The following is a 20608-nucleotide window of genomic DNA, read 5'->3' as shown; positions in this document are numbered from 1 at the left end:
AGTGGATCATCTCGTTCCTCGCTGGAAGAACCCAGAGAGTCCGCCTCCCCCCGTTCAGATCCGAGGCCACCAAAGTCATCTGCGGCGTACCTCAAGGATCATCACTCAGCCCAACCCTCAACGTCTACATGAGCCCCCTCGCAGCCATCGCACGCCAACACAACCTCAACATCATCTCCTACGCCGACGACACCCAACTGATCCTCTCCCTCACCAATGGCCCCGCCACCGCCAGAGCCAGCCTACACGAAGGGATGAAAGACGTCTTCGAGTGGATGAAGAACAGCCGCCTGAAACTGAACTCCGACAAGACGGAAGTCCTCATCCTGGGATCATCCCCCTCCACCTGGGACGATTCTTGGTGGCCCCCTGCCCTGGGCACCACTCCCAAACCAACGGACCACGCGCGCAACCTGGGCTTCATCCTGGACTCCTCCCTCTCGATGACCAAACAAGTCAACGCCGTCTCCTCATCATGCTTCAACACCCTGCGCATGCTCCGCAAGATTTTCAGATGGATCCCCACAGAAACCAGGAAGACCGTTACCCAGGCACTCGTCACCAGCCGACTGGACTACGGGAACACCCTCTACGCCGGAACCACAGCCAAACTTCAAAAAAGACTCCAACGCATCCAGAACGCCTCCGCACGACTCATCCTGGACATCCCCCGACAAAGCCACATCACCGGACACCTGAGAGACCTGCACTGGCTCCCCGTCAGCAAGAGAATCATGTTCAGACTCCTCACCCACGCACACAAGGCTCTCCACGACCTGGGCCCCAAGTACCTCAACGACCGCATGACCTTCTACACGCCCACCCGCCAGCTACGATCGACCAGCCACGCCCTCGCCACCGTACCACGCATCCGCAGAGTCACCGCCGGAGGAAGATCCTTCTCCTACCTGGCAGCCAAGACTTGGAACTCCCTCCCCATCCACCTTCGGCTAACCCAAGACCATCTCTCCTTCAGGAAGCAGCTCAAGACCTGGCTGTTCGAGCAGTAACGTACCCCTCCCCCCCAGCGCCTTGAGACCCTTCCGGGTGAGTAGCGCGCTTTACAAATGTCGTGATTGATTGATTGATTATTTCAACCTCTGTCGCAAGCGCGCGTACCGGTGTAGATGCCAAGAAGTAATCTAGCCTAGCAAAAGACTTATGTGCGTTGGAGTCAGAAGAGTATTCCCGGCTATGTGGATGGAAACTTCGCCACAAATCGCATAGCCCCAAGTCATGCAAACGTGCCAGCCCCGCAGCCGAGAGTGCGCCTGATTAGTGCGTGCATTGACAGGATCTATCCTTTGTGTTATCGAAGACGAGGTTCAGATCCCCCTGTAGAAGGATATTACAGTCAGTCGAGGCTGTGACTTCGGTGAGGACGGAGTGTAAGAATTGTTCTTGGCCATCGTTTGGGGCGTAGAGAGAGACAATAGTGAAGGTTGAGTTACCCAGGGCAAATCCATAGGCCAGTAGCCTGCACCTGATTTCGGCCTCTTTGTGTAGGACTTCCCCTTTAAACTGCTGCGCCACTAAGATCACCATCCCAGCTGATTTAGCAGGGCCTGAGGAAAAGAATTGTGTTGGGAATTTCCGGGATCTGAGGCAGTGGCAGTCCCTGACTAAAAGGTGAGTTTCTTGTAGAAGGCACAGATCGGTTTGAGTATTTTCTAGGCATGACCGGACCGCTCTGCGCTTCACGGGAATGTTGAGAGCAGGTCGGGCACGGGCAGCTCCTCCCTCCGCACCCCAGTTGCGGTAGTCCGGTGATCGGCGGCCCCCCTACCTCTCGCCTCTCAGTGACGCATCCGAGTCGTGGGGAACACTGCTGGGCAATCACACTGCTTCTCTGTTACGGGAGGGCGCCAAAGTCGCTGTGGGGCCCTCGACCGCGTCTGTGTGGGCTCGGGATCGGCGGAGTCCCTCCCCCAAGATGGCGGCCCGGGCCCTCCGTCTTCTCTTTGGCACACTACCGGGCCGCCGCCAGTGCGACCCCGCAGCTCTGCCGCCTGTAGAACCTCATCTGGTGAGTCGGAGCCCCCGATGCCGGCCGCTGCTCCCGCCGGGCTGTTTGGGGATCGTCTCTCCGTCTCTTGGGCTGCTCACGGCTCCATCTGGAGTCCCTAGGCCTCACTTCGTGGCCCCGCTGGCGTGTCCAGCTGTTAGGTCTCTGCTTCACTGCCCGGGAAATATGCCCTACCGGACTCCACCACTGCCCCGGGCCAACAGCTTTTCAGCACCGGAGCCCAACCGGCCCGATGCGTGGACCGACAGTAGCTAAAATGGCCAGAAAGCCGGTGCTTAGCAGGCCGTCGGCGGGAGCTTCAGAGCAGTACGTCGGCCCACACCGCCATCTTGGCCACGCCCTCAGATTGAGGTTTATTAGATTAATCTGTGAGCCAGGCATGACGACCCTTGCCTTGATCAGTTGCAGTCACCTAAGATTCATTCAACCATCTATATTTGCAAGAAAGAAACATATATTGCTTTATTGGTTCTGTGAACCGTATACTTATGCAGCTATTTGTGTTGTTGGTGTGTGACTTGAAATTCATACTCTATCTGCCAATTATGTCACTGGAGAACACATTACCACTTGGAAGTGGGTTACTTAAGCAGAATTTTTCTGTGCTTTATATCTATGCTTCAGTGATATATATTAGAACCGCATGTTTATTTGAACTAAATAGTCACCTGTTACTTTACTTCAGTTAAAAGGTGAGCACTTTGATAAAACAAAAGTTTTATAGTTTACACATTATAAAATAGTTTCTTTGTACTCTAAAGGAAAAGAGGAACGTTAAACACACCAAGGCCTCCTAACAATGACATTTTAAACCAACTGAAACACAGGCCTATTTAGTATTACATTCCTGCTGACTGAGGAGTCCACAGATTTTTACTAACGTTGTGCCGGTGCAGCCAGAAAAGTGCAGAACCCCACTATTATTTCCGCACCTAATGATTGACAAGCCCAGACTTTGCATTTCAGTGCAGTGATACGGACCACCACACTGAAATACGTTAGTCTAATGCCTGATGCGTGGTACTTGACAGGGCTGAGACTTCAGAGACGATATAAGGCATGGCCAAAGTGGGCTCTGGCCTAGGGCCCCAGCTTTTAAGGGGAGCCTCCTGATAGTCTTGCCGTGATGACCTTGAATAATTAATAAATCGATTGTTTTGAATACCATTTTCCCTTAATTTATTTATAAGGTGGGTGATGTGTGAGAGTCTATTATAGCCATTCTGCAGAGAAATGTTTATTTTTCATGCAACATCCATAAAAAGGTTTCTTTTAGATCGCAATAGGACCAAACATATGAGAAATGGGAGTGTGTCACAGATATTATTTGCAGTAATATTAGTGAACTGCTGATGTGTTACAATATTGATAACACACATCACCATCCCTGAACATTAGATGTAAACACATTCAGAATCCATACAATTGCGCCTGTATACTGTCAGTGACCTGGCCTAAGAGGGCAAGAAAGAACTGAAATTAAATCATAAATTCAAACCTGTTCTGAACAGGGCCCCCAAAATAGGTTTGGAACAGGGACCCAAAAATCCTTAAGATGCTCCTGGTAGACTTGCTGCATTTCTTTGGTTAATAGGGCGCAGCCGCGGGGCCAGTGTGTGACCGGTGCCACTGTACCGGGTGCGGACTTCAGGTGGGTGGGTGGGTGCGAAATCCGTGTTTGCAGGTATATTATTGTTTTAATAGCACCTGCCGCGATGTTCCTTGACTCTAGCAATATTCATGCAATAATAAATATGTCAAGATAACTCTCTGAGTTTTCTCTAGTGGAAGTTCTATGGTAGCATAGAGGGTTAATATGCCTCCTGCAAAGAATGTGCAACATGCAGATCTCAAAGTGCCAGGCTGTCCCACGTGGTACCTATAGAAAAGGCACCGAAATGGGAACGCCAAAGCAAATTCCTGCAGGGCATAACATGTGCCCCCCTGCATGTATCCCCAGCTATGCGATCTTGTATAGGCTCCCGACATTTCCACACCCTGTGAACGGAGCTCTAGTTGAGAATCTTTAGTGAAATCTTATATTGGTACCACTGTTAGAGACATGTGCTTATCTAAAGCCGAAGTGTACTTGCCTGTGTGTCTAATTCATGTCATGGTGTGTGTATGTAAATTGCAAACCTGCCTTAAGAGCCATCATGTGGTGCTGTATGTGTGGAATACACCGTATATTAATTTTTTAAGGAAAAGTTTGGAGTTATGTTTGCACTGATATTTGTCACTGCACCCATATGGGCAGTCCGGTTCTTGGCACACATAGCATTGGCTGCAGCACACATAGACCCAATACTGCCGCACACAGAGGAAGGAAATTAGAGGGAATATTGGTTATCACTAGCTTTATACCGGTGGTAAAGTATTACTGTTTTGTGACCGGAATTTGATTGCAAAACATTAATACATACCATTCTGATTTGGCATTTGGAAGAGACACCCCTTCCAAATACCGAATCGGTCTTTGTTAGCAAACGCAAATGACTATTCAGTGACAAGTTACTGAATCGCAACTGGCCTTTTGTACATTGTAAAAAGCCTTTTTGCAGTCGCAAAAAAGCTTTATATATCTGGCCCCAAATTCGCAAAGGGTTTGTAAGTAAGCACTCATAGAAGCACTGTTCCTGATGAGTGAAAATGTTCGATTTTCCCTAATTTACAAGGCAGACAAGGCACTATACCAGGGAAGCTGCACAATTCTTAACTTTCCAGGCATGTTACTGAGTGGGTGATTTGATTTGATTTTTTTGAAAGCCTTCAATTTCCCCTGTGAGTAATTCCACATAATGTACATTAAGACTTGTGAATATAAAGCCACCAAGAGGCCAATTCTGGGAGAGTCCATTTGGACCAAGCATCTTTTACGCCTATTGTACACCGTGAGGGCCACTGACACAGCCAAGGTGCCTTAGGTCCTAATGCAAGCAAGGAAATTGGAATATTTTCTCCCTGTTAGGTAATGAAAACCCGCCACTAACTTGAGGTGCAGTGAGCATCTCAAAACCCCAGGCCCCAGTGCCACTGCGTCTGCTGCACTATTTAGTAGTTGCGTCCCTGCTAAGGGCCCTTCAGCCTAGAACTATAGTCCCAGAAAGAGCTGCTCAAGGCTAGGTTATTTGCTTCATAAACCTAAGATGTGTTGACTGGGAACATGAATAGATTAATCTAGTAAACAACAATGAGGAAGATATCAGGTGGACAGGGCATTTTTATATGCCAAGGGGTTGAGAACGAAAAAAGATGGTGAAAAGTAAAACATGTCTCAAGATCAAGACCTGGGCGCCAACACAATGGCACATATGTATGACGTGCATTACTAGGTACTGCTGATGTCTTATTAGGCGTGGAACAACTATGGCTGCTCTCACACCTATCACCCATATATTGTGGGTTTGATTAGAGTTGGGTGGTAACAGAAAATTCTCCAATTTTTTAAGAGTGTCCTGAAATCATTGTGGAAAACACCAATGGAATTTCCTTCACTATAGAGAATAGTGCATTCTTGTAGGAATCCTTTGTAGCAATTCAATAGGAACTGTATTCTTATACAATGACACAAAGTAACTCTTTTGGGCTGAAGAACTGAGTGATTTGTCAAGGATCCACTGCAGAGGCATAGAAAAGGGAAGATTTACAATCTATGTTATGGAAGACTTACTTCATTTCAGAGCCAGATAGTTTTTCCTTCTTCTTCTTGCCCCTTATCACAATGATCCAGACACTGACGAAGATTATGACGGCTACTAGGAGTGCTGCAATGATGGCGGCTGCGATGATCCCGCCGGCCCCTGCGTGAAAGGCAATGACGGTTGGTTAGGGTAGACTTGGATTATGAGGCACAAGTGGTTTTATGCACCAAAGCTAAACTTACCTCTGCAGAACTTAAACTGAAGCCACACATTCCAAGACCATGACTCCCAGAATCAGGATTTGTAAACAACTACACCCGCAGGTTGAACATAGTACCTAACATGTCAGTATTCCCACAAAACTAAATTTAGGGTCACGGGCGAGTAGGAAGTGGGTGTTATTTGGTAGCCATGCAAAATCTCTGGCAAAGTCAGAAACTCTGGGTATTCACAAACCTTTTCATGGACCTTTCTCTTTTAGGAAGCATATGTTAAACTACTTTTGCAAAATGTAGGAGTAAGGTATTTGATAGACTTTATTTAGTGGCTCCCAAGGGTTGCAGCTGCGACCGCTGTCTTGCCCCATATGAACCTTGTACTGACTTTGTGACCCCTAGCCTCAGAGGTGGTAAAATTGGTCCCAAGAACATAGGGGCAACTTCCTCTTATGGAAATAAGGGCTCCGCTTTTCTTGCTTTATGCCCATTTTTTGCTACCCTAGTAGTGAATAACATCCTATTATTCACAATTATAGTAATAAAAAATGGACCAACATAGCTGCCAAGGTTTCAGAATACCATGTGTGACATCTTCAAAATTTGGTTCTAATTATGAGTGACATTTCAACACTATTAGTGACATATTCTTGCGAGCAAAACACGCAATGAAGCCGAGAGAAATATAGAAATATTAAGAAATTACACGCATTTGAGCATGATAAACCCAAAGAAAATTCTAACTGCTGTCAAGCACCAGTAATGGAAGGGCACAAACACGCACTTGTGTGTCGAGGTCAGGAGGTCAAAGACCGGCATCGGGCTTCCTGTAATTTAACTCAGTCAGCGCTGAGCTGCAGCAGCAATTACTGGGGGCCTGATTTGCGAGAGCAGCATTGTTGCAGCAATGTGATGTAAACCTGATGCATTTTAACCTATCAGCTTAAAAACTTGACTGTGTGTACCTTTACGAGCGATAACATCCTATGTGAACTTCGAATTTTCGAGGTATGCCCAGCATACGTCATCTTCGTGTGAATTGTTTTCAGCCCAGTTATGGTTGACAGCACTAAAATCTCATGCTACCCATTGAGGATGTACATTGGCATTGCCACGGTGTCCCCCGTAAGCAGATGTCTGGGCTGTATTCCTTGCTGACATTTGACTTCTATTGGGTGGGTCGGGACGCAAATTACAGCTTTCCGAACTCTGCCTGTATGTGACAGTCACTCCGTTTTCCTTCTCCCCCCCTTTTGTGTTGCGTACAGCTAGACGGGGCCCTGCAGCCGGCTCTTTATAAAGTGATTGACAGGTGCATATGGATTTACGCTGGGTGAGGGGCAACTAAGGCAGCGCTGGGGCGAAGCAAAGTGGCGTTCAGTATCCACGCCCTGTGGGTAAATGTCCCCATCAACTAAAAAAATGTGACCCTTAGTCTAGATCGAATTACACAGACAGCTGCTCATTGTCGTAATGAAAGATAATTATTTCAATTATTACCTGTTTGCGGCGAGCAACAATCATTTCAATTTGCCGGTGCCCACCTCCTTATTCCATGCTGGTCAGATGTCCTGGCGGCCCGGGGACGCTGCACAACCGAGTGAAAGTCAGTCACTGACTCCGTGACTGCACAAGACTTGGACCCCAGGCTCGGCAATATAATTGAATTTGCTGTGGGTGGCAGCCGCCTCAGCATGGGTGACTCGGCCATTAAGAGCAGCAACTCTACCGTGAGCTGAGCGCCATGATTGCACCAGCGCCGCCTGCAAACAGTAACTCCCCGCGGCAGTAGGACATGAAGAGCCCCGCACAGCACCACAGGCAGCCAACTGACTGCCTGGACCGCCCCGTTGTTTCATTTGGCACTACCTTGTAAGGTCAGGCAGCAGGCTCTCTGATTCAGAGCCGCACGGCGCCACAGGAATCGAGATACATTGTAGCAGAGCAGGGAGCCTGCTAGCAGCCCATAGCTCAGGTACGAGTCCACAAGCCTGCAGGAACAGCGCGCGACGTAGGCCAGTGTGACGCGCTGCCAGCTGCCACATACTCCACAGGGCAGCGCTTCAGCAGAGACACACAAATGCGGAATGCATCATATGCGTGACAATGCATTTCAGTGCGGTGATGCGGAGCACCACACTAAAATCCGTTAGTCTAACCCCTGATGCGTGGTACTTGGCAGGACTGGGTGACCAACAGGAGCCGGAACGTGATGCATGTTGTGTGCATGCTTGAGTGAGAGTGTTCTTGTGTGAGAGAAACAGAGTGCATATGTGTGAGCATGTGCCTGTATGTGTGAGCATAAGTGTGTGAGTGAGTAAATAACAGGTAGTAAATGAGAATGAGTTAGATTGAGTGTCAGTAAGTGAGCATGAGTGATACAGAATGAGAGTGACTGTAAGTGAGTGAGAATGAATAACAATGAGTGTGAGTGAGTGTTAGACTGAATAAGAATGAGTATAAGTTAAAATAGTGATAGTGAGTGCAACTGTGAGTGAGAATAAGTGGGAGTGGGTGCTAGTGAGTGTGAGTAAGCATGAATGAATATGAGTCAAAATGAGTGGGAATACGTAACAGTGGTTGAGACGAGGGAGTGAAAGTAAGAATGAGTGCAAGTGAATGGGAATACATGAGTGAGCCAGTAAGAATAAGTGCATGTAGATGAGTGAGAATGAGTGCATAAGGGTACAAGAGTAAGACTGAATTGAGTGCAAGTGAGTGTGAATGAATGAATGAATGAAAGTGAGTGTGAATGAGTGTGATTGAGTGAATGAGAGTGTGAGAAACAATGAGGTGTTAAGTGTGTGTCTTCCATTGGCCCTGGTACACTGAAGGTATTTATTGACTGACAGCAGCACAAATGTCACAATACCAAAATTTCATACTGAGGGCAACTCTTAGTATGACAGATACTAAGAAATAATGGCACTAGAATATCGCAGTTAATTCTTTGCATAATGGGCATTCGAGGAAAAATACTGACACTGGAAGACAAGAGGTAACTCTTGGCATTGACTTTGAGCAGCATAAAAATACTTGAATTTTTAATGCGCGCGTTTGTAGAAAATTTCGGTGTAAATTGTGCTTTAAAATGCACTGTGACCTCATTTTTTAAAAACGTTTTTTGGGGAGAACCCTCCGAAATACCTGGAAGTGATCTGCCTCACTTGCTTCGTTGACTTGCTACAATTCATGGCGAGTTTTACGCCCTACAGCTTTCAAGGTCATGTCAGCATCCTAAAATATGTGGGATCTAAAAAATACATTGGCCTGTTTTGAGTTGTTATATTCATCATGCGGGTATTATGGCACTACAGCAATGTCAAATATTGTAATGTCATCTGTGCCATGGTCCTAAAACATCCCTTCCTGAGAAGATTGAGGTTCATCAGCCATATGATGTCACTGCTGTGATATCTTTATGGTCAGTGGGTGAGTGATGTCACTTCCGCTACCACTCCCATTTTGGTGAACTGACGTTCATGAGCATTTTCCAGGATAGGAAAGCGAAGGAAGCACCCTGCTAATTAATGAGTGTCGCGGGTAGGGGGATATTTTTTCCTCTGGATTAAAAAAATATATATATTGAGCAAATGTACAAATGTATAGAACCTACATATTTTGCCGGCCATCAGGAAGAGTTCATTTAGGGAAGCCTAAGTATTTATTATTTGTTTAGATTTCAATTTACACTTCTCAGGAATTTTGTGAATACTCTAAAAGTCGCAACTCTACACAGATTATTGGAGAAACCCACAAATCACAGTTTTCTAAAAAATAAATTCTGACAATTTATAGAGCAGGCCAAATGTTTCAATGGCTTTGTGAAAGTCCTATCTTCTTGGGTACAGCACATAGGCCCTCATTAGAGGTCATCAGGAAAAGTGATGTGGTAGGCCTGCACCTGTTATTAGGAATCCTGTGGCTTATGTTTCCTGCCGGTTGCAGCATTATAGCACTATTACTGATTTTATGGCAAGGCACGGAGGCCAATATTATGCATATTTCTTTAATTGCTAACTCACAGCAGCAACTACAACACAATTAAAAAGAACTTAAAATAGTAAAACGAACATTCTAAAGTCTATTTCATCCTGTGTGAGGCAGCCATCTTCTCTCTTTGTTGCTGCTCACAGCCAAGATAAGTTCACTTTGTGCTTACTTTTTACTGTCTTTGTGGCACGGTAGGATTTATATTGGATGGATGAATTTGGAAAGAGTGCCACGCTTGTTTGTGATCTTTGTTTGTCTTTAGACTTATTTACTTCATAAATAAGTTTTAATTTATTTGCATTTTTCAATCAATATTCATTGTTTATTGGCGGTTATCGCTGGCTGGATACTTTATGCTATAGATTGTATCTTGTTAATGTGTCGCTTCACTTCAGGCTTAAGGGGGCTTAATTGATTATATCTATTTTTGTCCCATTCGGCTCTGTTTTTCGTGCTCGAGCCAGGGGGTTCGTTAGAGGCGAGCATGCGCGCTCAGCCCCTTCAATGACATGACGAGCGCGAGAGAAATCCTCCTCGCACTCAAACATTAGGGACTTGAAATTAAACTTGTTGAGGGCGCGAGTGCTTTACTTGCGCTCATACCCTTCTATGGATGCTCGAGAGGGTTTTGAGAGCGTGAGCATTTTACTCCCGCTCCAACTCTTCTTTGAATGCGCAAGAGAGTTTCGAGAGCGCAGGCGTTTTACTCGCGCTCAAACTCTCGAATGAGATGTTCGAGGTTTCTTTCTGCCGAACGCAGAGAGAGTGCTCGCAAATAAACAATAAAGTTGTTTATAACATGTTTATCGAATATCGGCAAAGAGTAAGATGAGAGTTATTCTTACCGGTCTTTTACCAGAGACTGGACCCCTTTGACCAGTCACGTGATGCGGCTGCCATCTTAGATTGGCATTTTTGCACTCAATAACATTAAAATAAATCTGCCATCTTTTGGGACTCGAGAGAGCTCGAGTTACCGTTTTTTCTACAGAGATTCTCCTGTCAGGTTTAAGAGTTGAGCTGTGGCTGCATCAGTATTTAGCTAATCTGAAAAAATGGTTTTGATAAGGTCTGCAGTGGTTTGTTTGGAGATTTTCTCATCTCTTTGGGACAACAGATTTTGTATTAGGGATTTAGGCTTTTTGGTGTGCTGGTTTAATTAGTTTGACCTATTGATATGTATTACATGGAGGATAGTAGTTTGATTGAAACTGGTATGGAGGTCAAGGTTCAGGAATGCGTAGATAAAGCAGTTTCTGCCTTAGCACCCAAGTTAGGTAAAAAGCTGGAGGATTGTATGGAGAAGTTAGCTGAGAAGCATAATGAGGAGGTGGTTGGAAACTCCTCATCTGCTGGAGGAGCTAGAAAGGTCACCCAGAAGAGAAAACACCCCGAAAAAGAGAGGGTTTCTAAAGCAATTGAGGCCTTTAAACAGAAAGACTTTAGAAGGACAACTTTTAAGGAGTACAATGAAAAGGCTATAAAGGCCGCAAAAAGGGAGCGCAGGGCTATTGCCTGCGATGAATCATCCAGTAGTGGAGATATACGAATTTCTTGTTCCTCAGATTTTGATTCATCAGAGGATGAGACTAAGAATAAGAAGGTTAAAAAGGAGAGGAGTGACTATCAAGGTTTGGATCACGTCTTGGATCCTTTGGGTGATCTTATGTTTGACCCCAGTACTATACAACACCCTCTCTCTCCACAGTGGGTCCCGTCTAAGGCACGTTGCTCAGTACGTGGAATATTGGATTCGAAGAGAGATGCCAAAAGAAGTTATGACAAGACTCCATTCGGAATGTGTCCAAGACCCTCCCTCTCTAATAAGGTGGCGTATACACCCGAACTAGATGGCAAGATGCTTACCTTCTTAAATACATTTGGAAGGGACCCGAGAAGGGGTCTGGATAAAGGGCTGAAAGGGTGTCAAGACCGCCTTCTTGATGTGTTTGGACCTTTGACCAAGATATTTGACCTCTGTGAAGAGGCTTATCTTCAGGAGACTGCTATTGACAGCCTTGAGTTAAGACCGTGGATACAGAGAGCTGTCTGTTTATTAGGGAACGATAATGCGTCTCTATGTATTGAGCGTAGGAAAAGCCTACTCATGAAAATCGACCAGAAATTTGCTGAGTTAGCTGGGAAAGAATCAGACTTGGAAGCAAACAGTTTGCTATTTGGCGAGGAATTTGTTAGAGAAATGGCACGCTATGCCGTGGCCTTTAATTCGATACAGAAGGTCCAGAAGGACATTAGAAAGGTTTTTGGTTCGGCCGGGAAAATGTGGGGTCGATTCCCCGGCCGAGGCATTGGAATCTCACAGAGTTCCTTCTCCCGTGGGTACAGACCCGGATCATTTCAAGTAGGAAACTATACTCCTGGATTCTACCCTCAAAGGCAGAGGGGAAGAGGTCGATTTAGAGGAGAAAGAAGGACAAGGAACCAAGGTATGTTTGCTAAACGACCCTTTGTCTATTCAGGTAAAATTGGGTGGCAGACTCGCCCTTTTTATAGACAGATGGAGGGAGATTACTTCCGATCCTTGGGTGTTACAAACAATAAGTGGTTATCGAATAGAGTTTGTGGAGACTTCGGTTCAGGTGATGCGTCCTCCCCCTTAAGGTTATCAAAAGAGGAAGAAAGGTTGGTTAATCAGGAGGTTTTAGAATTGGAGAAAAAAGGTGCCATAAAGACTGCTTTAGATTCAAAGCTAGGTTTTGTAAGCAATATATTTTGGTACAAAAAAAGGACAAGGGTATGAGACCGGTCATAAACCTGAAAGATTTGAATGGATGGGTGGAATACCACCACTTCAAGATGGAAGGTATTCATATGTTGAGGGACATTTTAAGGAAAGGAGACTGGTTGATACGTTTGGACCTAAAGGACCAATTTGACCATCCCAGTTTGCAAGGATCAGCGGGATCTTTTGAAGTTCCAGTGGAAGAGAACCATGTGGAAAATCAAAAGCCTCCCCTTTGGGTTAACTTCAGCACCTTGGTGCTTTACAAAGGTAATGAGACTGATAGCGGCTTGGCTGCAGATGAGGGGGATCAGGCTAATCATCTATTTAGATGATATCCTGATTATGAAGAGTTGGCTCACAACCACACCTCCTTGGCAGTTCGTGTGATAGAAGACTTGGGTTTTGTAGTGAACAGAAAGAAGTCCTGTTTGGAGCCAAGTCAGGAAACAGTTTTCTTGGGTTTTCAGATCTGGACCTTGGACTGTGTGAGGCAAATAGCGAGAGTTCTGGGTCTTCTTTCAGCTACCATTCAGGCTATCTTTCCTGGTCCCTTGCATTATCGTGCAATCCAAAGTTGATGAGCTACTCTCAGAGGGTTCAGTTGGATTTGGAGACAAGAGAGGAATTAAGGTGGTGGTTGGAAAATCTAGAGGATTGGAATGGAAGGGCCATTTTCGGTGCAAGCCCGGACATAGCAATAGAATCAGATGCCAGTTTGCAGGGATGGGGAGCGAGATGTGGCTCTCTGGCAACTGGTTGCAAATGGACAAGTCAGGAGAAGGAAATGCACATCAATTATTTGGAATTGATGGCAGGCTTCTTTGCAATAAAGAGTTTTGTCAAAGATCAGACGAAATGTTGCGTACTCTTAAAGATGGACAACATTTCGGCTGTGAGATATGTAAAAAAACTAGGGGTATCTTGTTCAAAGGTTCTAGCAGATTTGCCGAAGAAGTTTTAGCATTGCTGCCTGAGCAGGAACATCATGATTCTAGCTCAATATCTTTCGGGGGTACACAATTCAGTCACAGACTGGAATTCGAGACAGTTGATGGATTTCAGCGATTGGAGGTTGAACAGGGAAATGTTTGTTGCTTTAGACAGGAAATGGGGTCCTCTGGCAGTAGACTTGTTTGCAAACAGGGTGAGTGCCCATTCTCAGATTCTTCAGTTGGAAGCCGGATCCAGCAGCCGAAGCAGTAGATGCTTTTCTGCAGGTCTGGGGAAAGTGTTGGAATTACGCTTTTCCCCCCTTTGCATTAATTCATAGGGTGCTTCTGAAGGTAAAGAAGGAGGGAGGCGAGTTAGTGCTAGTAGCTCCTTTCTGGACTTCACAAGTTTGGTTTCCAGACATTCTGGAAATGCTGATTGTCAGCCCGGTACTTCTTCCAGCCGTCCCAGAGTTGTTGACAAACCCTTCGGGGGAGTATCACGAGTTGGTTCTTCAAGGGCATTTAAGTTTGATGGCTTGGTTGGTTTCGGGAGAGCCTGGCAAGTGTCGGGCTTATCATTGGAAGCTTCGAAACTCATTAAAGAGTCTCGGGCACCTGGGACTTCAAAAGCATACAGGTTGGCCTGGAAAATGGTTTTGTTGTAGTTCTGCGCGGGGTCTGGATCCCGATTCAGTACCTGTGGTAGAGGTAGTGAAGTATTTGACAGAATTTTTCCTTGAAGGGAAATCTCACAGTGTAGTTAACATTGCTAGGTCTTCCATCTCGGCTAGCCATGTTTTAATAGACAGTTTACCAGTCGGTCAACATGATGTGGTCAAGAGATTGTTAAGAAGTGTACATTTAAGGGCACTGCCGGGGCGAAATATTCTTCCCGTTAGGACGCTGATCAAGTCCTTAAGGAGTTGCTGTCTTGGAGCGATAATTAGTTTTTAAACTTGAGGGATCTTTCAGTAAAGTTGGTTATGTTGCAATGTTTGGTTTCCTTTAGAAGAGTTTCTGATGTAAGAGATCTGGGGATTTCAGGTCGAAGTTTTGTAACAAAGGGGGTTTGTTTCAATATCTCTAAAAGGACCAAAACTATGTCTCAAACTATTTTTTTATCCTTATTTGAACGAATGCAGGAAGCTGCGCGAGGTTAGATGTTTGCGTGAGTATGAGAGAAGAATGGAATATTTAAGGTGCAGTGCGGGTTCACAGTTGATCATTTCTTACAGATCCCCGCATGAGGCGGTGTCTGCGCCTACCTTGATCGATGGGTCAGGGAGGTCATGTGAAGAGCAGGGAAAGATTTATCTAAATTTGGAGCGCATTCCGCTGGCAGGGCTATGGATTCTAAGGCCCTCATTTTGAGGGGTGGTTTGCATGGCATTTTAGTTGCAGCAGATTGGTCATCAGATTCTGTATTTAAGAAATTCTATTTTAAGCCTGTGGATTCTGCTGTTGGGAATATTCTGGCAAGGCTTTAAACATGCATAATATTGGCCTCCGTGCCTTGCCATAAAATTCAGATTTTCCACAGCTAGGATGGGTAGAAAAACATGATTTTTTTAAAGACACGGAGGCTGATATTATCCCTCCCTGTTTAATTCCCACCCATTAATTCTTTGTTTGTAATTCTTTTCAGGTGGAGACTTCAAGAAGTAACTGACAGATATGGATTTTGGAATTTTTACGTTTTTGATCTTTTATGGATTCTTCTGTTTATTAGTTTATATTCACGATTCGGTGCGGCGGAGAGTTCGCAGCAAAAAAGAAGGAAGATGGCTTCCTCACACAGGATGAAATAGACTTTAGAATGTTAGTTTTACTATTCTAAGTTCTTTTTAATTGTTTTGTAGTTGCTGCTGTGAGTTAGCAATTAAAGAGATATGCATAATATCAGCCTCCGTGTCTTTATTAAAATCATGATTTTATACCCATCCTAGCTTTGGAAAATCTGTATTTTCATCAATAGAACGGGGACTTGCCGTGGAAGTTGTTGCACTACCAGTTTTTGAAGATTTTTTTCTATTTTTAAGAAATTTTTCCCTGGATATATTCCGAGAGTTTTCACTAGCAGAATATGTCTGTGGACAAAACCCAGAGCTGGTTCCATTGCAAGTATTATGGTCCAGGTTTAGACACAAACTCTTGTTTGCGCCAATAATGGGATTTCTGAGAAATCTCTAACGAGGTCCTAAATAAGTAACTTCCGTGTACTCACTCGTCTCCATGATGTTTCTTTGAATGTGATTGATTGTGCCTGGATTGTTCTGACCTTATACTAATACTTAAACCTTTCCTTCCAGTCTTTTTTTAAATAATATTTCTAATTTGTTTTGCATTAAGTCGCCAACAAATTTCCAGATGCCTTGACACACAGTGGCATTTGTCCACTGAGGAGCATTAATAATACTGTTAGGAGAATGACCGTCATAGTCTACCCTACCAGCACCAGGCCTCAGTGCTGCCCACCTATATTTTAGATATTTATTGATTACACAACTAAAGAGAAAGAGAATAAAAACTAACTAACTAAAGAGACAACACCTGCAGTTTGTGATTTACAGCTGGCACATTCCTAGGAAAGTGGCAAAATACTTTTTCTTTTACTAAACTTTAAATGATCCTCCATACTGTGTAATTGTGCCACTACTTGACTCACTTGGGTTCTTTTGATGTGTTAAAACTTACATGTGCCCCTCTTCCCCTAAAATCAACCTTAATGTTATCAGTACTACTAAACTGCTTACGCGCTTAATGTGTAGTATTGTGCAGTGTTTAGTTGGATATCGTGTAATGCTATCTGTGTTATGTTGTTTGTTATTATTATGAGTTGTGCAATGTTATTTATTTTTAAAGACTTGTGGTGTGTTATTAAATGTGCTTTGTTTTGTTAAGTGCTCTTATGTTATCTTTGTGTTATGTGGTGGATTGTGTTTTGTGTGATGAATTCATATTGTGTTTCGTTACAGGTTTTGCATTGTGTTGTTTTATGTTTTGCTTCTTCTTGTGGTCAGATATGTTTTGTGTTATTTCAAGCATTTATTGCATGTTTTGTTGTTTAATATCTTATGAGTTGCATTTCAATATGTTCTATTATGTGATGTGTGCTGGTCTGGGTTCTTATTCCAGGGGCGGCTCCTCCGTAATGGCAGAGGAGCGTCGCTCAACAGCCTGTGCTAGCAGACGATAAATAAAATGGTAATAACACAATGTTATCATCATTTTATTTATGCTGTCTGACCCCTGCAATACTATAGGTATAGGGCAGGGCCGGGTCAGGCCAGGCAGGGATAACGAGTAGTGTGCAATCATAAGTGCGCATGTGTGTATGGCTGGCGCACTTATGTTACACAGTCCATTGGAGAAAAGCCACAGGCTCCAATTCACCATCTGAGCAGCAAACGAGGCCGCTCAGACCAATCCTGGTGCTGCTCTCATGTGAGAGCAGTGTCTGGATTGGTTGTGGAGCCTATGCCCTGAGGGACCATCCCCTTCCAAACAGCCGAAGAGACTAGCCGCGAGGCAGGCAGGAGCGGAGCAGCAGGTAAGTCTTTTTTATTACTAGAACTTATATTTTCTTTCAAAACCCTCCGCACGCACCGCCTTACCACTTTAGGTAGGCTGCGGCCACCACTGTCTAATTCTATCTTCAGCACATGAGAAGAAATGTGAGGTTCGAGTCAAATACATTTACCTCCCTGTGCATAGAACATGAAGTTTGTGTCATGTAATATATGTGTAATGATGTAATGTGTAAGTATGTTTGATGTAAAAAATCAGGTGCTGTGCTTTCTGGTACTGACACAACTACATTTTCTGACACCAATCGGCATCACAGTATATACTATACTATGTACATTACGTCCTGTTTAAGGTGCTCCCTCTGGTAGAAAAATTTCAAGTGGAAGAGAAATTCATGTCACTGTTTTACTTTGTATGGAGCACTCATACAACACACAACGCACACAACCACCTCTCACATCCACACACACACACAAAGTAATGTGCTTTTTTTAGGCTTGAAATGTGTCAGAGAATGGCAAGGATAAAGCAGATGGTGACTGCCAAATGTTATTTAGTGGCTGTTTTTTTTTTTTTTAAAGTAAAAGAATTTAATTTGGGAAATCCTAAATGATTCGGCTTATTCTGGTATTTGTATTGTTGGCCGTTCAAAAATACGTTTGATTGATCTGCCCATTTAGATGTGGCGACCCACTCCACCTGTCTTTTGACCAATAATGGATATTGGAGGTCACGCCCAGTTTAAGGCACATGACCAGCGATTCTGAGAAAACTAATCCTTAATAATACATGCTTCAATTGCAAGGCCATATGAAGACCTTTTGACATTTTGCTGGGTTGGTGGCCCAATGGACTAATGCATCCACTCCAAAGACGTGTTCTTGACCTCATGGTTATAGGTTCGAATCCCTGTGGGTCCACCCAGCCTTTCATCACTCTGAGATTGATCAAATTAGTACTATTGAGTTGGGTAACAATAAACATCTGTTATTTCAGCGCCAAGACTTTGGTGAATGTGCTCTTTACAAATACATGTTTTGCTCTACAGTCAGATTTTGCGGAGCAGTTGACGTTTCCAAAGTAAGTGCTGTTTATTAGCTGGTACTACTCAATATTAGTAGCACACAATAAAAGAGTTAGCAATAAAAGCTGAACTAAGGCACTGTTTGTGAATACTTGGTTCAGGCCTTGAAGGACAAATAAAATCACAAGTGGCGCACTCACCTCCAGTATTTAGATCAATCTCACAGGTCGCGTTTCCAAGAAAGTTGCTAGCTGTGCATCTGTAGTGTCCTGTTTGGAACTTTGTAAGGTTGCCGATAATGAGCATTCCAGTTTCGGAATCTAAAACACGTTGGATAAGATATTATATTTATATAGCAATACAGAATGTACGTTAAAATAATGTCCTGTCCAGATCAAGAAATTGTTCTGCAAAAATATCATATCTAGAAAATGAAATACCACAATATAATGAAGGTAAGTATATATAGGTAAGTATAGATGTACTGTTTTTAGCACCATTTCTCCCACATGTTAAATGGCATCATTGATGACATCACTGTCTTACCCAATATGTCTAATATCACTTCAACCTTTGTTTTTTCAGTGAACATGTATGTAAAATGTGTGTATATGGCACACATTTGGAGATATATATATATATATTTGAAAGGGAAGACTGCAGCAAAAAAACCTCATCCACACTTGAGGGCTGTTGCAAGTAAATGGGTGCAGGGCCCGTAATGTATATAGAAGATCACACGGAATTGTCAGTTAACTTCCAAGGAAAGTCTTGCACCCCACAACTCAATTTCAAACAGGTTTATAGCTTTCCTTTCCTTTGAATTTGACTGACAATCCCTTGGGCTTATATATATATATATATATATATATATATATATATATTCACTGAAAAAACCATAGGTTTCAGGGGTGTTATAGTTAGCTGGACTTTTCACTTGTACAAAACCATTGAAATTCCCCCGTTATAGTTAGTTCAGCTAACTATAACTCGCGCGCCCGCAATGCACTGCTGATGACGTCACATATTACATCACTCATGACATGGTCAGTGACATCACTCATGACATCACTGATGACATCTCAAATGACATCACTGATGACATCACTGATGACATCATCCAGTGAATGTGTGTTATTCTGAAAATTAAATATGTTTTATATATGTATATCTCAAGGTCGATGGAAGAATAAATGGGTATATAAGTGTCTAAATGGATGATTTGTTTTTGAAAAATTGATTGTGTAACTGACTGATTAAGTGTATCATAGTGAATACATGGCTTAGTGAGTAATGTTTAAATATGTAAATATCTGTATCAGTCTCTCACTTTGTGTATAAGTGGCTGCATGGGTTGGTGAGTAGCTACATGGGTGTCTATATAGGTTATTAGTTGTTTTTTTGAGTATCAGTCTGAGTGTCTGCATGGTTCGGTGGGGGTATTATGTAGTGCATAGGTGCATGAATGAGTGACTCACTGTTTGTATGTGTTGAACACAGTATGTGTGCAGGACTGTATGGGTGGATGAGTGTGTGTATGGGTGTGTTAGTGAGTGAATGACTGTCTCAATAGTGTCTTTATGAGTAACTACATATGTTTTAAACTAGTATATGTGACTATTGGTGTATATATGTGAGTATATGTGAGAGTGAGAGATTGAAAGAGTTCCTGTATGAATAAGTATGTGTTTCTATAAGTGATTGTTTAAAAGACTAAGTATGTGTAAGTTTCCGTAGAAGTAAGTGTGGTGGTGTGTGTATAACTGTATATGCAAGTAAATGTATGTTTGATTCTTTATTAGCATGAGTGACTATGTGTGTGAGTAACTCTATGGATGAGTGTCATTGTGTAACAGGATGTATAGGTGTATGAGTACATATGATGAGTGAGTACATGTATGAGTGACTGTATTGGACTGTTGGTGAATGAGTGGATGTGTATGTGGATCTTAGAATTACTGAAGAGGTTGTTGTAACTGGTATTGGTATGTCCATTGTTTTGAAAATTTTAGTCTCTATTTTTGAATGTGTGTATCAAAGGTTATATTAGGGTGAGAGGAGGTCTGCCACTCTATCACAAGGATGATGTCATCAGTGATGTCATCAGTGATGTCATTTGAGATGTCATCAGTGATGTCATGAGTGATGTCACTGACCATGTCATGAGTGATGTAATATGTGACGTCATCAGCAGTGCATTGCGGGCGCGCGAGTTATAGTTAGCTGAACTAACTATAACGGGGGAATTTCAATGGTTTTGTACAAGTGAAAAGTCCAGCTAACTATAACACCCCTGAAACCTATGGTTTTTTCAGTGAATTTCTGAGGTTTTTTAAATGCTAATTCCTAACTATAACGTGCCTGAAACCTATGGTTTTTTCTGTTAATTTCAAAGGTTTTTTAAATGCTAATTTCTAACTATGCCTACAGAGATAGGACATGTGAAGAAAGAAGAAAAAATGCACAGAAAGAAACAAAAGAAGTGCAGAAAGAAGCAACAGAA

General features: G+C 43.5%; 1 protein-coding gene across 1 annotated transcript in view; it reads right to left on the bottom strand.

Annotated features, from left to right (window-relative positions):
* LOC146829475 (V-set and immunoglobulin domain-containing protein 1-like) overlaps positions 1-20608 on the bottom strand; it is a 168581-nt gene that overhangs the window by 32000 nt on the left and 115973 nt on the right. The window contains exons 5-6 of the mRNA XM_085608156.1: positions 18306-18425; positions 5697-5826 (exon numbers count right to left, since the gene is read on the bottom strand). Coding sequence (XP_085464282.1) covers positions 5697-5826; positions 18306-18425 — 250 coding nt within the window. The remainder of the gene's footprint in view (positions 1-5696; positions 5827-18305; positions 18426-20608) is intronic.

This window comes from Triturus cristatus, chromosome 5_2, assembly GCF_964204655.1.
Source record: "Triturus cristatus chromosome 5_2, aTriCri1.1, whole genome shotgun sequence".
Classification (NCBI taxonomy): Eukaryota; Metazoa; Chordata; class Amphibia; order Caudata; family Salamandridae; genus Triturus; species Triturus cristatus.
Note: the sequence above shows the minus strand (reverse complement) of the source record. Positions and strands in the feature narration are given on the sequence as shown.